This window comes from Crassostrea angulata, chromosome 7 (genome assembly GCF_025612915.1).
Source record: "Crassostrea angulata isolate pt1a10 chromosome 7, ASM2561291v2, whole genome shotgun sequence".
Classification (NCBI taxonomy): Eukaryota; Metazoa; Mollusca; class Bivalvia; order Ostreida; family Ostreidae; genus Magallana; species Magallana angulata.
The window spans coordinates 41666843-41692761 of record NC_069117.1 but is presented as its reverse complement, the minus strand read 5'-3'; the positions used below and the strand labels follow the sequence as shown (position 1 = coordinate 41692761).

Below are 25919 nucleotides of genomic sequence, written 5' to 3'. Positions count from 1 at the left end.
TATTGCTTTTTAGATTTCAAAGATAAATGGCCAACAAAGAAATTATTGATAGGCCTATATCACATTGCTGTTTGGGACAACTACCCAAAGTCCAAGCTCTTGTTAAAGAATTGATTCCATTTATATACATTCTTGCATTATTTATTATCAATTTTGCAATTAATCTTTACTTTCTTTGTATTAATGAAGGATTGGTAGTCCTTTTGTAGACTTCTTTATATAATTGGGAATTCAACAAAATTGTCATCAAAGTTGTGTAATGACTTCTTAAGCATAATAAATCACTCAACGAAGCTGTTTTAAAGGGAAAGAGTCACACTTCACAGAGGAAAGGTATTTTGTTTTGTTTTCAACTGTTTAATATGTTCAAATTGTTGCAATTGGTAAATAAATGTAACCAAAGGCTACCATTTGTTTGAATTTGACAAAAAATCGTTCATTGTACTACCTATACAAATTGCTACAAATGGCAGCAAGTGGTGACCAATGACCACCATAGTTCACTAATGGCAACCAAATGCTGCCAGCGGTAGATCTCAATTTCACCAACGGTACAACTCTGAACGCACCTACTGTGACGTCATACTTAACTTTCTTTTGCGCTCGACAATTCTCGTAAATTGTCGGAAAAATTAAAGGAAATGACGTCATATGTCAGCAAAAGTTCAGATAGGTACAGTTTTTTACGTAAGCATATGTGTTGTTTACTTCAGTGTTTTTAAAAGATTTTTGCTGAAATAGATGTATACGATTAAGAGGTCAGAATTTTCCTTAGAAACGCTTCCTGTTCCACCATGTTGCTATGCACCGCAAAGGATTATTGGGATGTGTTGAACTTCTTTACGTGGCCTCATAAAAATTTCTTTGAACAATGTGCAGATTTCAACTCTATAGTCTGTCCCAAGTTATTGCTTCCATCGCTTTTTTATGATTTTTAATAAAATTACACATACCTGTGAAAGAAAAACAGTTGAAATCGTTAAAAGGGAATATATCCAAGATATCTTCATTGAACAATTATCCCTTTCCACTCAAAAAAATTCACAGGGACGAAAACAGATTCCTTACGGAGATTTATAATGGGGAATGTTTACATCTTTTCTCCATTCGGAATACACTCGGAATACATCGCGCAATTTTTTAACGTTATCATCCGGGCTTATTAATGGCTGTTGCAATGCAAAATCTCCGTAGACTTTCAATTTCGGGATGTGTATTGAAACCAGAAGCGGTAGAGGGGGCGTTTCAAAACAGATAATCTGGACATTTTTTATATTAGTGGATGAACGTAATTTGAGCACAAAGGTATTTACTATTATTGAAATATCAAGCAAAAAGTGGTGGAAGCAAAAACTCGGGACAGAGTATAATTTTCTCCGTTCGTACACGTTGTCTACAGAGCTCGCTACGCTATAATTCCTCTAGGATTTTTAGAAAATCCTGTAAGATTGTCAATATTTCCCGTAGGAGAATCATTTCTCTTATGGGAATTATCATTTTCTTATGGGATATTAATTTTTAAAGGTAAGGTAAATATCTCATCTCTCAGGTGAAACACAGTAAAAACAAGTGATTATATACTTTCTAGACAATGGTCTATCATATTGTATGTATGAATTTTTCCGAAACTGCCTCTTAAGCGGGTGCAAAAATGCCACCTTGGCACTGGCATAATTATCCGGCACAGTGTTATTTGTAGTTGCGGAAGCGAACTAAATACTATTCATTTTGAACAATAATATGTTTTAACTAGAGCAGAGCTCGTGGCAAAGCCCCGAGTAGGTCTTCCGTTGTTGCTGCGAGTTGAAAATATATGTTACGATTATAATGACTATACTTTCAGTTCTGCTTTTGTTATAAAAATGTGTTGTAATTGAAAGTCTGTATATAAAACGTGTTTTGAAAAAAGAAGGAAAGAAAATATTTTAGGAAAACTATTTGTCGAGCAGAGTTTATGTAATCGTTTCAAACATTGTTTAAAAAATGAGATCATGTTTAATGGCGAGTTAAATTTTCAAAGGGTAGCAAGCATTGTTATAAACATTAAACAGTATGTACTCATGATTCATGTCAGGAATTGTATTTCTTTTTTAAACTGAACTCGCCTACAAAACACGTAAACTTTTCTCAAAGATAACTTCTATATTAAAATACTTCTAAATTTTAGAAGACTATGTGCAAGTTTAGAATTGCGTGCTGACAAAATTTACAGACCCTAAAACGTACTACTACACCAAAAAAGCGTGCGGCCAACGTGCGAGAAACGTTTCGTGTAAACCTTTTAGAGTTTCATGTAAACCTTTAGCGTTTCGGGCAAAGCGTGTAAATCGTTTCGAGCAAAGCGTGCGAGAACCGTTTGAAACATTCATCAGATTTCATTCGGAACTCTCTGACAAGTTAAATTGTTTCAAAATGGCGCGCGTGTTTTACATTACTTTAACAAAATTGAACGAATTTTTAACAAACAAAAGAAAGGTATATGTATTAAAAGACGACTAGTTACAGAGTACATGTATATTTAACGTTTTCATGCGATGTTTCAGTACTGAAACAATATTAAAATTCGTTATACATAAAAAATATTAAATACAGTTAGCGAAACATGATTTCTATTGGAACAAACCTAAATCAACTTTAACTTGCACGATCATGTTTTGATAAGCATGTATTTTTACGAGTTGATGTATATCAACTCAGTATAGTCACTGCAAAGGGGTTTCCCATCACTGGGTTAAATCACATTTTCGTGTTGATGGTCAGACTTATACATCAATTATCAAAATGCAATGATATGAATCATGAAAGGATGACTTCTTTTATCGGAGGTAAAATTTGTTATCATCGTATTTTAATCAACAAAAAATCATGATTTTCTTTTTGTTAATTAATATCAATCCGCACAAGAATATAGGTTCAAGGAAAATCTTCTGACACATTTCATATACTAAGGATACATTATTGTTGCCGTCAATAAATTGTATAAAACATATCAAGTATGTTTCTTCATAACTAAAAACATTTTAATTGACTGATAAAAATGTCGCTAAAATTAAATTTGACGTATGTGCATGTATATGGAACTTCAGTGATACCCGCGCTGTAATCGCTATTTATGCAGATGAGCTCAGCTCAGTGATGGACGTTTAACGTTTTCCCACACAAGAGTTGAAATTCAAGATCATGAATGCGTTTCATTACTTACGCTTACAAACGTGAAATGATTTTAGTGTGACAAAACAAAGAGTTGAAGCATAAGAGTTGAAAATAATCAAGAGCTGGGGGGGGGGGGGGGGGGTCTATGTGGTTTGATCTTTCGTCGAGTTCAAGGTCAGTGTGGCCCTGCAACATGCACATCGGGAACTGCACGCCTGTTTATATACGTCATAGATTATAAATAGATTAGCGTGGTAGTTACTGTGTTTTGAGCAGCGTTGATTAAGAAATAGTATCATAAACATGATTTTTTTACACAAATCGGTTTGATAAACAGAGGCAAACTATTTTACTCAGTCTATAGAATGGTAGTTTGTAGTTAATGGTGTGCATTTTGGACATGAGTAGAATTTTGTCTTTTGGTGTTATGATTTGAATTTTATATTAGTATATTATATTTATATATCAATGTAGAATAACTTTAAATGCTATATAATAAAAACAACAAGACGGAAATCTACAAGCCCCGTTTATCGATTGGTCAAAAACTATGCAGCGACCTAAGAATAATCACGGACTACACTGAATATAACCATGGAGACGATTTTGGTGTTTCTTTTAGCTAATGTACTGATGTACATTAACAGTAATTTTGTGCATTTTACTTACTTTTTACAATCAATTTATTAATTTGTTAAAAAGATGTAAATAAAAACAATAAAATGCGTCTTTGATGATTCATGTGGGTTATGAAGATGGCGATCATTGCAGAAAAAATTTACATAACCCGCTAACGCGGATAATGTATTTTTTCTGCCGTGTCGCCACCTTCATATCCCCCATGATCGAATCGCCAAAGAAAGCATTTTATTGTTTAGATATAACACAGGCACCTGACGTTTTCAAAAACTTTTTTCTCTAAATGAAAAAAAGAGAATTTTAAAGAGAAAAGTTTTAAACGTCACGTGCATGTGATTTATGAAACCCTTTAAAATCTTGTGTCCATGTAGTTTTGTAAAAATGGTTTGAAATGTAATGTAAAAATGGAACAAGGTTCTGAAAAGAAGTATAATAATTTAAGGAATGACAGAAAAAGAGACCATCATTTGATCATATTGACGGTTGGCTTTCATTGAAGTAAATATGATAAATCAGAGGCACATACGTTATACATTTTTTCATAATAAAAAATATATAGCAACCCTCTACCTAATAATAAGGTACCAGTATAGAAGGTAACTATATAAATATAATTATGAGAAAGATGTATATATAACATTAGTTAAATGTGGCCGAATGAATGAACTTAACATTATTTGTGTTGATCGACATAACAATACAAACCACCTGTTTAAGGTATTCGATGTATAACGACCACATTTTGTACCTAATAAATGAATGGTCCGATATTCTTAATCATAATATTATTTTGAAGGTGTTATCAAATAAAAATACTCCACCAAAGGAATTTTTAATATTTTAATTATGGTACAACTAATTACACTTTGAATTTTGCATTGAAGTCTATGGGCAACGTATGTTTTATTAAAATATTGTGAAAAGTAACTTAAATTTCATAAAACTCTCTTGGTTAATACAGTCATGCATTAACTTTCTCTTCATTAAAATATGAAATAAATTAATCATTTACCGCAGATATTTTGATAATATTTAAATTTTCCTTTTTCCTTCAAGTGGAGATAACGCTTTTAAAAAATATTATGGTGCAAAATGACCGGCTTATTACATGTTGTCTGTCATGTGAATTTGTTTCATTTCACATTCATAGTTATCTAGCAATGAAAATTTAATTATTTTAAAATAATTCAAAATTGTTCATATCCATACAAACCAATTATCTTATTTTTGTTTTGCCAAAACTCACATTAACACTGTATGTCAAGTCGTAATACAATCATCCCCACCTCGATTTCAGGGGCGAATTTAAATATGAGGCGAAATAACGCGATACCCTTTTTATGACGTTTGTTTTGTTAAAAAAACTATAATTTTTTTCATTGAAATATGGCTTAATTGACCGGGAAAACTACCGCAATGTCTGTTATTATACACATACTTAGCATAACCATCGTTTAAAAGCGTACACAAAATTTGATATAAATAAGGAATAAGGAATCCTTCTTTGAGTATTATGAGGTGATAATTTCGGTCGGGGCGTGATCAAATCCAATAAAGCCCGAAGGGCTTTATGATAGATTTGATCACACCCCGACCGAAATTATCACCTCATAATATTCAAAGAATGATTCCTTATTACTTATATTTATATAATTTTAAGCCATCGTACGATTAAATATAAAAAATATAAATAAGTAAACCCCGATGGCGCCTCAATTTGGCGTCATTTGTATTATGGGTTTTATAGTACAAAATCGATACGTAGTGTTATCATAGGCAAAGACACTGGGAAATGTAAATATAATCGGATCATGCAGCTTTAAAAAAGGTGTTGTACTGTTTTCCTGTTTTTGTATACGTAATTTGCAGACTAAACAATAAGTAAAACTCATATGTATTGCCTTTTTATGTTATGACAACTGTTTTAGTCAGTTTTGGGCAAAAACAAACCAGTTTAATATATGTTTACATTTTGACCCTCAAATGTACAAGATGGCCGAACATCCCTCTATATAATATTAAGATTATCAACAGAAGACAGCAACATTTGATGGAAATTCATACGTCTAACAAAACACATATGTAAACAATAACAAGACTCGGGTTTTGTTTACAAAACAAAGAAATAAAAACTCTTTATCGTGCTTCTAACTCAATATATGACTTTTGAATTTTGGCAAGACATTAAAAATACCCAAATTAACCATTCTGATCATAAAGAAAAAGGAAAAATGAAATTTAAAATGTTCTGTCGAAGTCAATTTAAAGAATATTTAGATATGCTCCTCTATATAATTTGAAAAATGATCTTTCACTATTCGTGATTTTTTCTCTTTGATATGTTGTGGCCTAGTATAATAAGATACCTATATACTTTATTTATTATTTATTTCAAGTTCTGCTTATTGAGAGCAGAAAAGGGGCACTAAATGTCTGATTTCTGACGCATCAACTCGTGTCAGTACTTTCAGTACTTTGATTATTATCTATTTACATCGATAACTCTTACTGAGACCATTCGGCTGTGTACAAGCAGCACACATAACCTCGGACATCGGGCGAGACCTGGCTGAACCTGTCAATCAAACTCTGTGTATTTGTTTTCATTGGATGGTCAGGCGTCTCTCTTTTGTCAAAAGCCAATGGAAAATTAATGAATTCAAGGTAATCGGAATCAGAATTTGATAAAGCACACAATTTAAATGATAGAAAATTTATTAATTATTTGAACAAAATTAAATGTAAACATTGAAAGGAAATAAAAAAAATTAATTATTATGGGAATCTATACGCATGGTACTCAATTAAAATAGATTATATTATGATTTTATTATTTTATGTAGTAAAATCACCCTTCCAACTGTTACTCAACTACATAACAATTGATGACCTGGGGCTATAAATGTTCTGAGCTGTGTGCGCTGAAGCGGCACAAGATTCTCGATCGCATGCGGCAATTGAATTAACACAGACTGGCCGAATAAACAAAGGGGTGGGAAAGTGAAACAAAATGTTACACATAAGAAAAACCACCAAAAATGTTTTTCGACAGATCTTGATATCTTTTCTCCAATTAAAAAAAAATCCAGCGCGAGCACCTGTCAGCGGGGCGGGAGGAGTGGGGGGGGGGGGGGAGCAATGAGTTCGCTTCCACAATGAAACTACAGAAGTGATTAATATGTGACCGATAGAATCTAATCTAAAGTTGTTTAAACTCATGTGAATATTTTCTAAAATAATCATCGAATGCCTCAATTCAGGGCATTCCTTTATCGTGCTAGCACCTACCGCAAACATGTAACATGGAACTTTGGTTATAATTTAATTTGATTTTTAAACTACCTTGTACGCTATCGTATAAATCAATGCTTAATCAACTGTAAAAGTAAAATAACTTTATCTTAAACCAATATAATAGTTGAAAACATAATAAAATAAAGTTGTGTCCGTGCAAAATATGAAACATAAACGCGTCATAAGGTACATGTAGAAGAACACGAACCGACCGCGGATCACTTAACCACTCGCGCCGGATCTCCTCAGCCATGTGCGAGGGATGATCATTATTTAAAGGTTTAATATTTGAGGGGGGTGGGGTGGGGGGTGTTGATTTAATACATTAATTGTACAGTTTTTAAAGTAGTTTACATAAACCAACCAACCATTACTTTATGTCTAACGATTTTTCCGATATGGAGTAACATCGTTCATTAACATTCATTTACACTCAAATATTTAATTAAATATATACAAGTAGGACAAACCTTTATAACATAAAATTAAATTAGTTCTTGTATATACGGCTATATTAACTCAAACACGTTCATATGCATGCAAGTGTAAGTCGCGGTGTGCGAATCTTGTGTATTAAATAACCGCTTACCGCTAGGTAATGCAGCCGTGGCTGATCTCCTCGGCCGTGGGCGAAGGATAGATTACGTAAAGGTACAACGCACAGAAACGCACAGCTCAGAACCAAGGAAGATTTGAAAAGTTTGCAGTATAATGACCTTACTCTATCAAATAGAAGTTCTTTATTTTAAACTAAAAACCCACAATTGATCTATGTCTATTATTGCTTTAGAGAATGACATTGCTTTTATTAATTAAATGAACTACATGTATTTCTTACTTGACATCCAATCGTTTAATCCACAAAAGATTTTGTGTAATCAAAACTAAAACAATTCTTGAGTTCGCGGCTAAATAAATTCATATATGAGAGACGCAACTCTCGTGTATTAGATAACCACTGACCGCTACTAAGGTAGTCCAGCCGCGACCACGGTGACCGACTTTCTCGGCCGCGGGCGAGGGAGAGCTTACGTAATGGTACACACACAGCTCTGATTCAAGGTAGATTTTGAATGCATGATGTTTATATTAAAAAGGTAATGCATATATTTTTTCATTCCATATTTTGTGTTTTACTAGAAAAGAAAAAGAATGTTTTGTTTTCCAATTCCCGTTTTTAAGGATTGTGCACTATAAGAACTTAACAACGACTTAAACTCCTAAAAAAAAGCATGTATTCTAAAAAAAAAAATTCTTATGAATTAATGCCTCCTGTATAAACCAGCACACTTTCTGCGGTAACTTCATGCCAGTTGTACGCACAAAGTCTTTCGTTAACTTGTCAAATAAAAACCGGTACATGCTAACATGTAAAGCTTTTTACACTCATACTACACAAACCACTTACAAAATAACATTGAAACGACCTTCATGAGATCCCAACAAACAACTTTTCCAGCGACAGCCATATCAAAATCCTAACCGTTTTTGAGTTATTAAGCAAAATTTTTTAGGGGCCATTGGCCCTTAATTTAAGGAGCCAGCCCCTTTTTATTGGTGTCAAATGAAAGCCCTTGTTATTTTGCACAACTTTTATTCTACATGTCTTTACAAAATTTTTTTCGTTCAAAAGATATAAAGGAAAACATGTCTAAATTTTTGCACTTTTTTGAATCCTGTTTTTTGACCCCCTACCTTTTCCTAAATAAAAAACGTAATCTAAAAACATAAACAGATGTGCACAACTACAATGTCTCTGTAATTCAAATTCGTTGGATTCCCATTCCCTGCTATCATAGTCTCGGAGCCTTTGTCTGGAAACAAAAGGCCCTAAAAAATTTAAAAGGGGAATAACTCTTTAACGGAAAGGGAATTCTACATTTTATGAATTGCTTAAGATAGTGTTTTGTAAAGTACATTAGCCCTGAAAATTTGAGCAAAAACCGTTTAGAAATGAGCAAGATATGAAGCCTCAAAGTTCGCGTCTAGGAAACAAAAAAAAAAAAAAGAAAAATAAGAATAATCTTAATTTTTTCCCGCACAATAATAGAAAGGTCTTCCGTTGGAAACGGAAGACCTTAATTACGGTGTAACCGTTTGGAGGGCGAAGCCAATATAAATGGGGCTAGATCAGTAGATGCCTTTCATCATCTTTGGCCTGTCATTTCATATATTGTTTTGTTTGGACTCTAATCTTATTGCTTGTTAGATTTGTTCAAGCCCTGATATGCTGTAGACTATAGTCTGTCCCAGGCTACTGTTTCCATCACATTTTGACGATTTTTATAGAAACATACACATCTAAAAGAAATACAATTGAAATTATTCATTAAAACGTTATCTTTTTTTTTTACTCAGAGATTTTCACAGGAACGAAAAACAGATTTATCTTTTTTTTATTTGGAAGTCTCTTGGAACACATCACACAATTTTCAAATGCTATCATCCAGATCTTATTTTATATTATTTGCTGTACAAATTTCAATAGATTTTTATTTTACAGCCGCATTTTTAGCCGAACAAGTCAGAGAGAGAGAGAGAGAGAGAGAGAGAGAGAGAGAGAGAGAGAGAGAGAGAGAGAGAGAGAGGGAGAGAGAGGAAATTCAAATACACAAAAACCTGTAAACAAATTTTCATTCTGGTATGTAAATAAATATTGTTTGAACCCTGATATTTTGATATATTTCTCCTTCGTAAGCCAAGGGTTTTTTGATCCGCGCCGCTCCTGCATGGAGATCACAAACCCTTGGCTAGCAAAGGTAGGGATATTTATGAATAACTTATAATGAAGCAAAAAATCTTGGGACAGTTAAAAATTATTTTGATTCTATCAATATACATGTGTATTATTTTGATGTCTTATTGTCTAGTCTGAAGTAATTTATACATAATTATATTGGATAATACCTGGCTGCAGCTACATGTAGTATCTACATCGCAGATTTCTGGATAATTTCTCAGCATGAAGTATTTTAACTTTTTAATCCCTTATTAGTCCCCTACCGGTTTTCACCGGAGGGTACTATAGCTTTCCTCTGCGTCCGTCAGTCCGTCTGTCCGTCAGTCTGTCCGTCTGTCTGTCCCACTTCAGTTTTCTACACTTTTTTTCTTAATGTGTTTGAGGAATAATATGAACTTTGCTGAACAGCTTCAAAATGTCAAACTACAGATCAAGTTTACACTTTTGTAGCGTCTGGTTGACATATTTTCGAGAAAATTCATTTTTTATATTCCATTTTTTTAATGTTTGGGTTCGATATTCTGCATAACAGTGCATTGTTTTCACAATTTCCACAAACCGGTAGGGGCGTGTATTGCTTATGCAATACTCTCGGAATGCTTGTTTTAAATGTATTCATAAAACATAAATTAAAGAGTAATGACGTATATTTTTTTAAAATAAGAAAATCAATTTATCTTGAGAATATTTCACTTGTATGGACAGATATTAAGATTATTTTTGGTCCCTAAATTCACGAAAATTTGTCATCCAAACACTGAATTATTAAACATTCAATGATTGATTTGTGCATTAAAACTAGAGAATTGAGATAGTTCTCTAGCTAATTCACATCATAATGTGCAAATGATGTCCTTCATGTATATTGTACATACCAGGGTGTATAATTTAATCTGAGTTTGTCTGACAAATGTCTTACATTTAGTGTTCAATGCATATTTGTGATTATGAATGCAGATCAGTACTTCCTATTATAGATTTATAATTTTTAAGTATCTATAAAGCATATTGCTCCAAATAATCTCCCTATTTGCTTTTATTTTTATGGAAGACTGGGAGTAATTTGAACATTTATTGTATTTTTAATCATATACGAATGATTTACACATTTTTTTTTTGGGGGGGGGGTTGGGTTGTGAATTAGAATGGGGAAATATTTTACAATGTGTCTGTCAAAGATTAGGATGTCTACAAGTTTAGTTAGTACGAGATTCAAATTCAACATGGATGCCGGTGATGTCACTGCGCGTGAAGTTATTCTTTTTTCCTCCATCTTGGAAAAGTTTTTCAACTTCATATATGGTATAGAATGTAATTTCTATTTTTAGACATATGTACACGATAGGGAGAGCTTCGCCCTTTGGGCCCGTGAGGGGGCTTCGCCCTCTAAAAATCCTTTCTTTGGGAATTTATTCGTGATATGAGGGTGGCGACATTGCAGAAAAAAAATACATAACCCGCGTTAGGTTATGTATTTTTTTTGCAGACAAATTATCGTACCACGCTAACGCACAGTATTCAAATTGTCTGCACCGCTTGGTGTGTTATAGGACCGACGACATCCAAAAACAAGCATTCAATGCTTATATTTATTTTCCTATGATGTTAATTTGTATGAAGTATTTGTGTAATGCCGCTGTAAACCATATCAACACACATGTTTTTACATCTACCAAGTGTACATTAAACATTACTAGATATAGCTGTTCCGTGTGCATGATCTTCTTAATTAAACAAATTCCCGTTCCACATAATTCTCAAAATACTCTAGCCTTGAGGTAGCATTTTGTTACGTAATTCACACAATGACATTATATTCCAAAAACATCATGAAATGCATCTACTGCAGTTTTCATGAACAAAATATTTGCGTGTCGACGTCTCGGAGCAAATGGCCGCCTGCGGAGTACTAAACACAAGCGCACGTGCGCATTTCACAATGTCGTGCAACATATTTACTTCCTGCTAGGTGTTCACAATGAATCCTTTCATTTCAAATTTCAAACAGGTGCGATTGTCAACTTCATGCAGAGCAGGATACGAAACTGGTTTTTTTTACATATACTAGACGACATTGTACTTTTGGTGGATTTGGAAAGAAGGACGGCTGACAACATTTGCTTGCCTAAGCATGTAAAGTGATTTGTGATAGTTATTGGCAACTACGCGCTACCGTTTGTAGCAACTTTTACCTGAACGATATTTTGTCAATATAGAATTCATTTTAAAATTTTGAGGGAATAGTCTGATTGCCTATCTATGCGAATAGGTAACTGTAAAACGTACAACAAGCCGCATGGGTCGGATGTTGATCCTTATTAGGGATACTCTCGTGTTCCAGTGGTATATACTAGTGGGTTCCAAAAGTTACCATTTTTTGCATTAGACTGCAAATAAAATTAATAATCTCACGTCACATTTTGTTCATTCCTCAGTAATCTTTCATATTCAGTAATTTGTCGTCATTTATAAACCTTCATTTGGATTTGGGAAGGATACATTATGTAACTTCATACAACTTTCTGAATTTTCTCACAATATTTCGAATATATTGGATTCGGTTTTTCTTATTTTGTATGGATCATAAATTGGTAGGACTTTTTGATCTAGTATAAAAAAAAATCATTTTATATATATATTTTAAAATAATTATTCATCTTTTCTTGAAAATTAGATCATCGTCTGGACAACAGTTTAAAAGGAACATTCCTTCTATCTTGTTTATTTTACATCACCATATAATCTTTTAAAGAACGACCGATTTCAGACATAGGGGCTTGGTTGTTGGATAGTGAATTTCGATAAGTTTGGCGAATATCTAGTACATTTCGGAACGATGTGTTTATTATGCAGCGTACAGATGTAGTCAGACGATAGGAATAAGTCATTTTAACATTTCACAACCTAGATCTCGTCAAAAATCGTTGGAGAAATGGAAGAACTTGTTTAAAACATAGCTTGAAACGAGGACCCCCTATAAATCCAAGATGGCGAGTGTCGTCCCTTTACTTTTTTTTAAAGTACATTGAATACACTTTTTTAACATGACTGAAACGGGGGGTTTCAGTGAATTTATTTATTGCAATACACAGATATACACATAAGATTACCAATTTTAATCATTTTTTTCTTCGGGAACAAATAATTAAGAAATTCACTTTCCAACAACCAAGCCCCTATGATTTCAGATCCCCCTTTTTGATCTACGACCAGTGACACGAAAGTTAATATACTCAACTGCCCCCACTCACATATCCCGACTTTATGAAATTCAGTATTTTGAATTATGATATAATATTATGGTTTAAATATTTGAACAAACATATTAAAATGTTATTTATTTTTGGGAATCGATTTTTAAGTCAAGTTCTTTATGTAAGCAATCATTAGATTAACGAATCCGCAACACAGTATAGGTCTTTGGAAAAAGGAGAAGATTGTCGATTTAAGTCGTTGAAAACAAAACCTGTATTCAAATTATTTGTCAAAACAAATTAGCTACATAAAATAATTGAAAATAAAACGTTAATTAACAGCCTTTTAAATTCACAACAAGGCTCATCAGCACTTGGAAAATTAATTAAAACGACCTTTGAGAAGCATAACTCAACAGAAGTAATTACACGTGACACAAAGAGAGAGAGAGAGAGAGAGAGAGAGAGAGAGAGAGAGAGATACATGTATATATTGTTTGCAAAACTAGCGCATATTTACTATGGGAGGCACTGTAGCCCCAAGGTCGTCCATTCGATTTTTTTTTCAGACCGGGAGCTACAGACCTGCAGCTAGGGCGAGAGGTATTATCTAATAATTATTATGGTCAATATTTTTCCCGGACGACAACAATAAATCAATAGTTATACATTTTATTATTTACATGGTTTATCTTTAATATTTGCTTATAACTTATTCTCCATTTGCTGAAAGAGTAACTTACTTGTAGCTAAAATAGCGGGTAAAATCTTATCAGGTTATCCCAGCAACAACAATAACAACTTCCGCTTGCTTAATCAGAATTGTTCAGTAATTGTTCAAACAATAATCTAATAAACATCAACCCCCGTAAGTAGTTTCACTACTTTGATTCTCATCGGCTGAAGGAAGAAAGAGCTGAAATCATATTGTTTATTGGGTAAGTAATGTCACAATCCTTAAAAATTGTTTTGAGTTCAATGATTACAAATAACGTATTGTTAATTTGATACTTTAGACCAAAAAAACCCCTCAAAACGGCAAGAACTGGCAACTCTTGTTCAGAGCTGTACAATCGGTGGTTATCGGCCCTTGACCACGACAAATTCAACCATAAATATCTCTCTCTCTCTCTCTCTCTCTCTCTCTCTCTCTCTCTCTCTCTCTCTCTCTCTCTCTCTCTCTCTCTCATAATGTCGGGGAAATTGGTTATCAACCACGTACAGTGTATTCTGCTCGCCATTTCTTGGACTTTCATAAGACGTCTTATATAGAATATGTAAGAAAATAGTCATGTCACGGAAAATTTAACACCACTAAACTACACGAATAATCTCTTCCTTTAAATATCCACAGGGTAGGATTTAAAGAGACAGTCTTTTAAAACTCTGTGCATATCGTGATATTATAGACCATAATGAGTAACAGTTATTTAAAGACGCCCTTCCCCCTCCCATCTCCTCAATCAACTCCGATCAACTATGCCTAGTCCTTATGCCTGCGCCGTATCTCTTCTCTTTTGTGTGGTATCTGTGTGCAAATAATAAAAAAAATATTTTTGATACAAAACCGGGTTATGTTGTGGCTGGATTCAAATTAACGTGCTTGAGCGTAAATGTAGAATAGCGCATTATTCAGGCGGTGTTAAGTGTCGACCTATTAACGAAATTGCTTCATATATGCGTCTATAGGCTGTACCCTGTTGAATTTTACCTGTTCAATGATTAAGTTTCGGTTAATGTTGTGAAAAATTTTTAATATTCAGTGCATTTTGGCTTATTTATAATTCATCCACTTTGAAGCGGTACTTGTCTACATTATTTTTCAATTAATATATTTTTTTTTTACCATGTGGTAATGATATTGCATCGACATAGCGACCTAATTTCGCTAGCTCTAATACGTATTCTCGTAACATACTAATCTCTCGGCGTCAAAGGATAGTTTCACGAGTGCTTACTCAAATGCACCAAGATATGACCAGTGGAAATTAAACAAACGACTGATAAGTCCACACCCCGGAATTTAATTTCACTGAAGGATTAGTCGGGGTTTATTCCCGGATGTACTACGTTCGAGTTCAACCTTGCGTGGCAAGGCGTTTTATGATGTAGAAAAACATTTATAAAAACTCTCGGACAAAAGGTCTCGCTCGACGTTGTACCCGACAGGCGGCACCGGTTTATATTTATAATCGTTAATGCCCGTAGAGAAAGTCTCGGCATGAGAAATCCTTTTGAATGTATACTCTGATACTGAAGGTGTAGGTACTCCATTGGAAAGATGATAATTAATGCAGGAGAGCTATCGATTTTTCTGAGAGAATTCTGGATTTAATGAATAGCTACAGGTAAGAACACAGGTTTCATGTCTTTTAGTCGCGGTTTACCTCGGATTTTTCTTTTTCTTTTGAATGTACGTATATAATAGTTACGACATTCTTCGCAGCGTTTGGTGGTGGATATAGGTTCTTGAATTTTCTGAAAAGTCTTATGTGTGAGGGACCTTTTTTCTTTGATTTGGATTGTTAAGATCAATTGGACAGCAGCCACGCCATGTTTGCTGCGGTAATATATTTCACTTTTCATAGATATCGTTGTTCATTTGTATACATGTGAAGTACTTATATTTCTAAACATCTGGCTTTTGTAAAAGTGGGTAGTCAATTTGCTCAATTACTCATTTAAGAGACCATTGTTTATAAGATCGGATAATTGTAACTGAACAAAAGTTTTACTGGACATAATTATACTTGATACGAGTTTATTGAGATTATTGTAAGATTATGATTGTGTACACTCAAAGAGCACGTAGAAATGAATTCCAGCCATATTTAAACAAACTGACAGAGATCTGGGGCTAAAAAATTTCTAATCTCCTTTAGGTTTGGTCGGTCAAACGTGACCGCGGGTAAGTTAAATAGGATCAGTACAATTTCTTAAAATACGCGATACCGTGTTGTACGGCCAAGGAACAACTAAGGACCGATATCAGTTATGCAATATTTTGTAAAGAGAAGGACACAAATAGGATTTTGTTGACATGTCAATCTGATATATCAATATATCAAATATATACCCCCCCCCCAAAAAAAAAAAGAAAAAACACAAAAAAACCATACCTGATAGGTATACGTGATAGGCGTTGACAGCAAGATTTGTAAAAGTTTTATAGACGAAAGCACACAATTATATAGGAGTATTTTTTTCGAAACTTGTTTTGTTTCTCTCTGAAATATATTAAATCGCTGTGTTGTAAATGCTCGATGTACATGATAATAATTCAATACAATAGACATTTCGAAATATTGACCAAGCCTACACTGTTTGCTCAAAGCATGATATCGTAACAATAGCATGTTTGCTATATTTAATTTGACATGGTCGCCGGGCATATCTTCCTTTTTCTACGAATTATACATCGTGTCATGAATTCCACCTGTTCCATTTTTTGAAAACATGTTTAAAAACCCTCATCAACACGATTACTATCCCAACCTTAACCAAATCGACACCTTACGTATTTATCATGCACATGTGCTCATTCCAGCTTTTAAAATACTAACATGTAACACGTTTTTTAATAAATACATGTAGTCTTTATACAAATATTGAATACCACTTGATACATAATGACACACCTATTAGAACAGTATTCAGAAACACCTACACCATCGCCAACCAACACATGGGTTTTGTTGAAGCTTGGGAGAGAGAGAGAGAGAGAGAGAGAGAGAGAGAGAGAGAGAGAGAGAGAGAGAGAGAGAGAGAGAGAGGGTGTAAAGCGATGCCATTGAATGATAACAAGTGTGTTACTTCTTTCTTTATACGTACATATTATGCGATATTTCTGATAGGTCAATTTAAAAATGTAGTATCCATTTTAGTTTTATTAAGCATATTGCCAATTAGTGACAACGGCAGAGACTGAATTAAGCTAGATCAAGCCAATTGACACGCTTTGTGTATTTTTCATAATATAACTTTCACGAAAATGCATGTTTCATAAATGACTACCTGTGTATGTTCAAAGTGTTTATTTAAAATATTTCCCCTCTCCTCCTCTCTCATAGAGTACAGTTTTAGTCGCATCAGTGGTCAGCGAAAGTGGAGTCTGTCAAAACATTGTGACTAAAGTTGTTATTTCTAAAGAAATGGCCGTGTCATTATGTTCAATACAATGTAGTTCCATCCAAATGAATAAAACCTTGCCGCTTCGCTACACATAATTGAACATAACATCAACGTATAGATTTCCTTATACCAAAATTCAGCACGACATTTGTATCTCTCTCATTGCAGGTGTGCATGTATCCGCTGGGAATTGACGTTTAAGGTAAATACTATTTTGTTACATTGTTTTGGATTCTTTAGACTTGCACAGATCGTTGACTTGATACAGCTGTTAATCCGAAATTCTCTGTGAGCAACCCTATGTCCTGGTTGCACGTACAGAAACTAATCAGTGCTGAGCACCTTGCGAACATTCAAATGCATGCTGATGTTTATTAGTTTTTCAATGAATATAACTTCGATTTAAATTCTTACATAAGCTCCCTGCTTTATTCAGGTTGGTATGCACTTGTACATTCAGATTTAGCTATGTAAAGTTATTTACATTCATAAATCTTGCAATTTTACGACATACAAAAACTTGTGCTTGTTTCGGCGCCTTGTACCCAATTTTCAAACGTAAATTATGAAAATATTCAATACCGAAAAATCGTTGGGTATTTCACGAACGACTTGTCTCGGATTTCTAACACCTCCACAAACTCCGTAAAGTGAAGAAAAGTGGTTTGTTTAAATTTAAATAAAATGATGAGTTTTATTCTGCATGTGGATTATTCTTTTTTCAAAGCCATTTAACGGTTTAAGAGAAATTCAGATGCCAGTAAAGCGACGACATAAGTGGTTAAATGCCGTAATAATATTTGCTTCTAAGTATTTCTATATAATGTCAAGGGAAATTCAGTTAAAAAGACCAAAACTGGCCCAGGTTGATGTGTGCATCTGTGATAAATTGCAAGTTTGTTTTCAATATTAGGAACCACAGGGCTTAGACACAGTATGAACTTAAAAAAGGGAGGTGGTACATGTATGTATTTGCTTAGGTTTTGTCAATTCCCTATATGTGAGGGCATCAACGGCATGTCTACCCGAATTTCCCAATAAAGCTACTAATCTGCAAATATGTCATAAGTATGATTAAACAAAATAGTATGTATAAGAGAGAACAGTGAGATGAATAACTAATTTGTTCGGAACTGTAATTCTACTTTTATGGACTTTAAAGGGTATCACAATAATTGTCTGTACTGTTGAATTAGAATTTAAAGTGTACGGTCAAAAGAACCTTCAAGTTAATTTAGATCAGAAAAATTCGAAGAATATAAAAAATAAATAATGGTTAAAGCTTACGAGTATAAATTGTATATTTAAAGTAGACTTGTAAAATAGAGCCAAAAATCATATAATATTGCAAGGTTCTGACATTTTCGACCACAATTATTTCAAACAATGATCAGGAAAGACATCGAGTTATCTGTTTTAATCAAATTAAAAGCAAAGAATTGCATTTTCTTTCATATTCGTGAAATATTATCTTATTTTCTTTAAGCCCTTATTTCCCATTTATGATCTTGCATGGGCCATTTAAACAAATGTTTTTGAAATAAACAAAGCGTGCAAAAACCTGTATACAAAACATGCCATTTTATTTTATTTCCTTGGTATTTAATTTAAAAGCCAAGGAAATAAATTTTAAAAAGGCAAGTTTTTTCTGCACTGCTAGAGCTACACCTCTAACTATTGCATAGTTTAGACGACAGATAATCTGTTACCGATACTGGTATTTACAATCACTGTACTTGTCTGCGCCCAATTTTACCTTTTCATTTTTGAAGTTGAAAATGAGCTTGATGTTGTTTTAATTTTAATTAAAGTTAAGACAATCTATGTGTTCCTGTAGTTTTCAAGCACGTAGCATTTTTTAAATACAGGGGCAGACCTACCAAAATGTCTTCAAAATAAACGTTACAAAAAAAGGTCACGGACTTCGCCCATCCTCAAATCCCTAATCCATTGGAGGGATCTTACAATTTGATTTGATATATATATATTATATATGTTAATTTTAATTTCCCTATAATTTGAATACTTTCCAAAAAAGTGGGGTAGGGGAAGGATTCATCAAATTATCTTTTAACTAAAAATCTCTGTTTTAAAAACAAGTCGGGGGGGGGGGGGGGCTTTGCTGTTTCTACGTGCCGGTTATTTAATTGCGTTTCAAAAAAAACACTAAATGGAAAAGAAGCAATGACCCCCCCCCCCTCCCCCCGTTACAAAAATATCATAAATCACCCAGACACCTATAAAACAATAAAAAAAAATCGACGAATACGATCGCGACAACACCATTTTATTATTGTAGTCAACCTCAGAGGTACACTGATATTGGGCCCTTACATTCACAACTCTGTACAATGGCTGTGTAAATTAAATAGGTTATCGGACGCCGTGTGTATAGACTATGGTAATTAAAAGATAAAAAAACTCATCCAGGATTGAAACTAGAGAAGCAACCATGCAGCCTCTTTTTACCATTTTCAGATTAAAGAGACACGTGTGGTTTTGATGTCCTTTTTGTGATTTCGTTATATGGAAGAAGAGGAAGTCGCCTGGAAGGGTAATATGCATTAGACAGCATGAGAGGAGGAAGATCATGGAACATTGCACGATGTTCAGAGACTACGTTTGCCTGTCTTGTGATCGGCGCATGCGTATTTACCGTAATCTCAACCATGATGTCATCAACGAGACGCCAGGCATCCCACGCGGGAACGAGCTATAATGCACTCAAACAAGCACGTCAGTCGTTTATTTTGTCTTTTCTAACTAGAAGTAAAAACGGAAAGCCAACAGATGTTGTAGAAGAGTCTTACGCGAAGAAAGAGGAAGAGTTATCTACTCCTGATCATACTAAGGAATGGTTTTCAAGACCCCCCGTCCAAAAGTTTGTTCCAAGTAAACAACACCCAAACCTAACCGTACCTATTATATCCAACAATCAAATTTGCAACTCGTCGGAAGTAGATTTATTAATTTACTTTCATAGTTTATGGAGCCATTTTGAACATCGTAGAGTACTTCGAGAGTCATGGGCAAACAAAAATGTGTTCTCAGACATAAAAGTACGAGTTATATTCATTCTCGGCAAACCGCCGACAAGAGAGGACCAGTTGAAAATAAACAACGAAAATTTGAAAACACGAGACATAATTCAAGGAAACTTTATGGATACTCAGCAAAACCTTACTCGTAAAAGCATACATGCAATGCAGTGGATTAACGATAATTGTCTCCAGGCCAAATATATAGTCAAAGCAGACGACGATATGTTTGTAAACATTTTTGCTTTAACTGAATACCTTTTGCCTCAGATATATAGAAAGGAAAAAGTTATAATGTGTTCATTAAAAGAAAATAGGACTAGTGTTATTGTTAGAAATCCCAAAAGTAAATGGTACGTTCCAGAATATATATTCAAGAACCAAACTCATTACCCAACATTCTGCAGTGGTTACACCGCTCTATTTTCATCGGATCTCGTGCCCGAGCTATATAAATATTCGTTTATGTCCCCATACTTCTCTGTAGATGATGCTTATCTTTTTGGAATGGTGCTAGGGCAAATCAAAGGTGTTCACTATGAAGACATATCCAGCTTGCTCAGTTTGAATCTGAAGTCCGGTTTGGAGGAATATAACGGTAGTGGGCCCCTCGTTCATGTTGGAATCCTTGCTTGGGACGATGGGGGAACGGAAAAACTGTGGCGGGCAGCCTTGTCCAAAATGACTCCGTGGACACAAAGGCACTCCAACATTGCGATGGTGCAACAGGTCATGAAAAGAGCGGCGGAACAATAAACAAAAAGTGATTCTAAATTGCATTCATATTCCTGAACCAATCACAAAATACTCATTTTTCATCACTGGGTTTTGTCTGAATCATACTAATGTCACCATTTGTTATCACTTAATAAAAGTCTGTTTTGTTATAATGATTTTGCTTTTACAATTAATATATATCTGTGACTGCAATGCTCAGAATTAAAAGAATTTTTCTGATACTGTAATGTTTTAAATCGAATTCGACAAAGTATATAGGCTATCAACATTTAAATTTTCATATTCTGTACGGAGTTATTATAGATTATTTTATTAACATGTAAATAATAATAAGTAAAGTACATTTGATCAATATAATCGAACGTGAATTTAGTGCTCATTTTAAAATGTACTATATATGTATTGGACTATGTTATGAAAAATAACAACATTTTATTTATAACAAATGGGAAATGAATTTAAAACACCGTTATTTGTCATTGAGACGGGATAGGCAAACAAAACAAGACATCATTTATCCTAAATATTTCCATTTTATTTTCACTTTTCATCGAAAAATTCGTTTAGAACTATCGAAAATATATGTGTAATGTTGTTTCAAATATCAATTTATGGTATCTATAGCAGCACTTTTTCCACAGGCATGGCATGATTAAGTTTATATCAAAACAAATCGAAGAGCCTTCTCTTTATTTCAACAGAGCGAGTAAGACACGTACAAATGTCCTTCATTTAGCGTGAGGACCAGAGAAACGAATACAAGTGTTGCCTGGACATAAAAAAGTCATTTTCACCAGTTGTTTTTAATGATAAAGGTCAAGGCTTTGTCTCACAAGTTATCAAATACCGGGAACTACTTATAATTTTAGGATAGTTCTATTAACATTTGAAACGCCGACAGTTGCTCATCTCTCCAATTTCCAATTCTCACCAGGTCAGTGTTGCGTCACTATACAGGCACGTAGCATCGTTTTTGAAAGTGGGGGGGGGGGGGCAGACTCATCCAAACAAACTTGACAAGCAAAAAAAAAAGGAAAAAAAAGAAGGAAATAATTATCAACACTTAAAATTACGTATGAAAAATTCCGTAACAAACACTGTCGAGGATAGGTACTTGGCAAGAATTGGTCACAGACCAGTAGTGTTTGAGGGGTAATATCTGGTAACTGATTTCCTTTCATTGTATTTGCAGGAAGAACAACCAAGACCTGATGGCGGTGTTCGGCCGGCGTCTGGCCTTGTTTCTCGGCGGCCTTATAACCGCATTGGTGATGATAAATCAGTTCATCAGTACTCCAGTGTCAGAAATGTCACGATTACAGAATTTAATGAACGAAAGACAAGTGTATAATGAGGATGCTACAAACAGTAGAAACTTGAATATCAAAACAATTGGAGAGATCCAACCCTCTACTGTTGCGAGTACATTAACTACAAGGCCTGTGAAAAGGACTAGTTATCCATTAACTCTCATGTCTTCATATCTCATCAACAATCCTTCCATCTGTAAATCCGACTCCAAACTTAATTTCTTGTTCATCGTTCATACTTCGACGGATCATTTCAAGAGAAGGCGGGCTATACGTGAAACCTGGGGCAATACTAACATTTTTCGCAATATAAGTTTCCGAGTTGCTTTCTTCTTTGGACTGACTAGTGACAAGAAAATCCAAATAATGCTCGAAAACGAAAGCACTGTGTATGGGGATATCATACAAGGCCAATTTATAGATTCTTATCGCAATCTTACCCATAAAGGAGTTCTAACATATCGTTGGATAAGTGAATTTTGCTCTAATGTTGAGATGGTTGTGAAAGTTGATGATGACATGTTTGTGAATGTGTTCAACTTATTGGAATACTACCTTCCGCTGTACCAGAAAGCATCGCGAAAAATCATGTGTCATTTAAGACCTAAGGGTACAAGCCCTATAATGAGAGAAAAGAGCAAGTGGAAGGTTCATGCAAATCAGTTTAAGAACATGACGCATTATCCAGTGCCGTACTGCAATGGGTATTTTGTACTGATATCTGCTGACATTATTCGCCCAATGTACAAAGCTTCGTATCTTACACCATTTTTCTGGGTGGATGATGTTTACTTGTATGGATTGCTTCCGGCAAAGATTGGGAAGGTCGAATTCACATCAATAACAGCCAATTTGACCTTGCATCAAGAGACCGGCATGAAATGTTACACGGGGAATACAACGTGCAAATATCTGGCTTCCTACGCCGAAAAACAGGGCTACATGGAGTCAATGTGGTTTGCAGCCTTGAAAATGTATCGCACAATTGCTAAAAAGTTTGTTTCTCAGGAACTTCTATGAATTCCAGTGTCTCACGAGAGAGAGAGAGAGAGAGAAAGAGAGAGAGAGAGAGAGAGAGACTATAAGATTATCAATTTTGTAAAAACATCTTGCACTCCTTTGCACAATATGTATAGTCTGTCCCAAGTTATTGCTTCCATCAATTTTCGATGATTTTTGAATAAAAATACACATACCTGTGAAAGAAATACAATTGAAATCGATGAAAGGGAATATATCCAAGATATCTTCATTGAACAATTATCTTTTTTCACTCATAGAATTTCACAGGAACGAAAACAATTTTCTTCCGGAGATTTATAATTGGAAATGTTTACATCTTTTCTCCATTCGGAAGTATTCGGGATACCTCGCGCAATTTTTTAACGTTATCATCCGGGCTGATGCAATTCAAAATCTTCGTAGACTTTCAGTTTTGGGATGTGTATTGAAACCTGAAGCGGTAGATGGGGCGTTTCAAACAGATAATCTGGACATTTTTCATAATAGTGGGTGAACGTAGTTTGAACACAAAGGTATTTACTATTATTGAAATATCAAGCAAAAAGTGGTGGAAGCAAAAACTCGGGGCAGAGTATAGTACATATACTCAACAACTTGCCGCCATTTTAGGCTCCTGATCTCATGTGGCTATTGATTTTCATTTCGCAAATTTCAAGTGATGCTTTTTGTAAGTCCATATATAAACTATTATAACTATGTTTATTATGCACTCGTGATAATCAAGTTTCGAATTCTTCCAATCGAGGTAAAACAGACCTCATGGTGGAAATTTCGAGCCTTGTAGACTTTATGGTATGTGAATGCAGACTGGGCCAAACTGATTTATGAGGTTCTGACAAGACCATGGACTCTTGCGAAAGACCAAGAACTTGTTTAAATTGTTCTAATTAAACTTTTTTCCATGTCTGTTTTTCGTGTAGGATTCACATTAAATTTTCGCATAGACTAGAAAGAAATTTTATAACTTGCCATCCTAAAAATTATGATAATTATATGATATACATGTATATATAGATCACTTTGATATATATATATTTAGATCAGAGGTTGTATTTTTATTATGTTCCATGTAACATATTGTTCACTTTGGGCTTTCCATATGCTTAAAAATCCACACTGACACATGTTGTTTTTTATTCTTATCATTTATATTGATACTTCGACCATATTTGTTCCATACAAAATATTGTTAATTTTTTGGGGTTTCCTTTTATATTCACAAGGTTTTTTGTTGTAGTTTTTTTTAATTCCTACGGTACCAGTTGTATTACATTGACCATATTTGTTATATAGTAAATTATGAGACTTTCTTTCATTACAGAATTCCTTTAGATTTTCATTACAGCAATTTCAAACGAGTTGCAATTAATATCAAAACTAAACGTCATGTTGCTTTCAATAAAATAGAAAGGCGTTGCATAAAAATATGTACATTTTAATGAGATGATGTAGAGAAACCGGATTTATAGTTCTGGACATGGTTTGATAGTTTTCTATACGCAATGTTTTAAATATATCGGTTCACATTGCATGAAACTTAATTGTGTTGTGCTTGACGAAGTAAACACAAACTTAGGGTAGCAAGAAACATTCTTTTAAAACCCTATTTGTAAATTAAATGAGGCGTGAACCCGAAGCTTTAATTGTATTTTAGGTGGATGCGTGCAACATTACCCACTGAATTTGATATTAGCTTTCTTAAAATACGAAGTCTTTTTGTTTTAATGTAGTCCAATTTCATGCAGACTCGGCTAGCTGATTCGGGAAATAGGAATAACAAAGGATCGAATACCCTTGAGGGTATATCCATGTCTTTATATATTTATTTATCTTTTTTGTTTTGGATTTTGAGTATTTTGTTACTTTGATCAACTCATTGGGTATTGATGAAAATGATACATCGAGATACACACGAAAGCAGTAAACATGGTTGCCAGAGAACTTGGTCTGACCAATTTTTCCAATTTTTTTTTCTTTAGGTATTTTCAAAAAGATAAGGCATGGTCCAAGAAAAAAAATCTCTACATAACTTCGAATGAACATTAAGCAATGTGTTTTACATATAAATAATAAAACATAATTTCATAAAGTTTACTTTAATAGCCATCAAATCCATAATTCTAAAACAGGTGAAAATGAAACGTTTTTATTTCAAATTAACAAAAATGAAAGTTTTGCATTTGATAAAACTTACACGATAGACTGAATAATACATATATTTCATTGGTCAAACCAGTCAATGACACCGATTGACTGTCATTACATCATCATTCGTTGCACTCAAATTTTCGTGAAAGAATTTTGTTGTTGATCATGAGTCAATTTACGAATTTAAAGCAATATTGCCTGTATTTTTGATACTGTTATATTGCTACCTAATCATGCTTATATGATAATTCTGTGTGTACTTAAACCTGTTTGATAAATAGGTTGAAAAAAAAGTCTTTGAATTTTATCGTGACCAAGATATCTGTACATTGGAATATATGACAAATAAGTTTTTGTACAGGACGATATTAATATAATGTGATTTTGCTTCAATGAGCCTCAAAATTGCTTTCAAAACAAAAAAATATGACTTGCAGAAGTTTGTCAACTCTCATTTTGTTGGTCATTGAAATAAGTGGTTACAACTCTAAAATAAAAAAAATTAACATTA

At 34.0% G+C, this 25919-nt stretch overlaps 1 protein-coding gene across 10 annotated transcripts; it reads left to right on the top strand.

Annotated features, from left to right (window-relative positions):
- The first annotated feature begins 228 nt into the window (after positions 1 to 228).
- LOC128192716 (beta-1,3-galactosyltransferase 1-like) lies at positions 229 to 25919 on the top strand. 10 transcript variants are annotated; one of them, XM_052865621.1, is made up of 4 exons: positions 14849 to 15368; positions 17320 to 17353; positions 19630 to 20952; positions 22120 to 22257. In XM_052865621.1, the coding sequence occupies exon 3, from the start codon at positions 19725 to 19727 to the stop codon at positions 20943 to 20945; it is 1221 nt and encodes a 406-aa protein (XP_052721581.1). In that variant the 5' UTR covers positions 14849 to 15368; positions 17320 to 17353; positions 19630 to 19724; the 3' UTR covers positions 20946 to 20952; positions 22120 to 22257. The 10 variants fall into 10 exon arrangements, with proteins under 10 accessions (XP_052721586.1, XP_052721583.1, XP_052721589.1 ...); XM_052865626.1 differs by lacking the exons at positions 14849 to 15368; positions 19630 to 20952 and adding an exon at positions 229 to 333 and having other exon boundaries at positions 22120 to 25919; XM_052865623.1 differs by lacking the exons at positions 14849 to 15368; positions 22120 to 22257 and adding an exon at positions 261 to 333 and having other exon boundaries at positions 19630 to 21295.

What these genes read in the sequence shown, in the direction of transcription:
- LOC128192716 (XM_052865621.1), top strand. Translation starts at nt 19,725, where the DNA reads ATGAGAGGAGGAAGATCATGGAACATTGCACGATGTTCAGAGACTACG.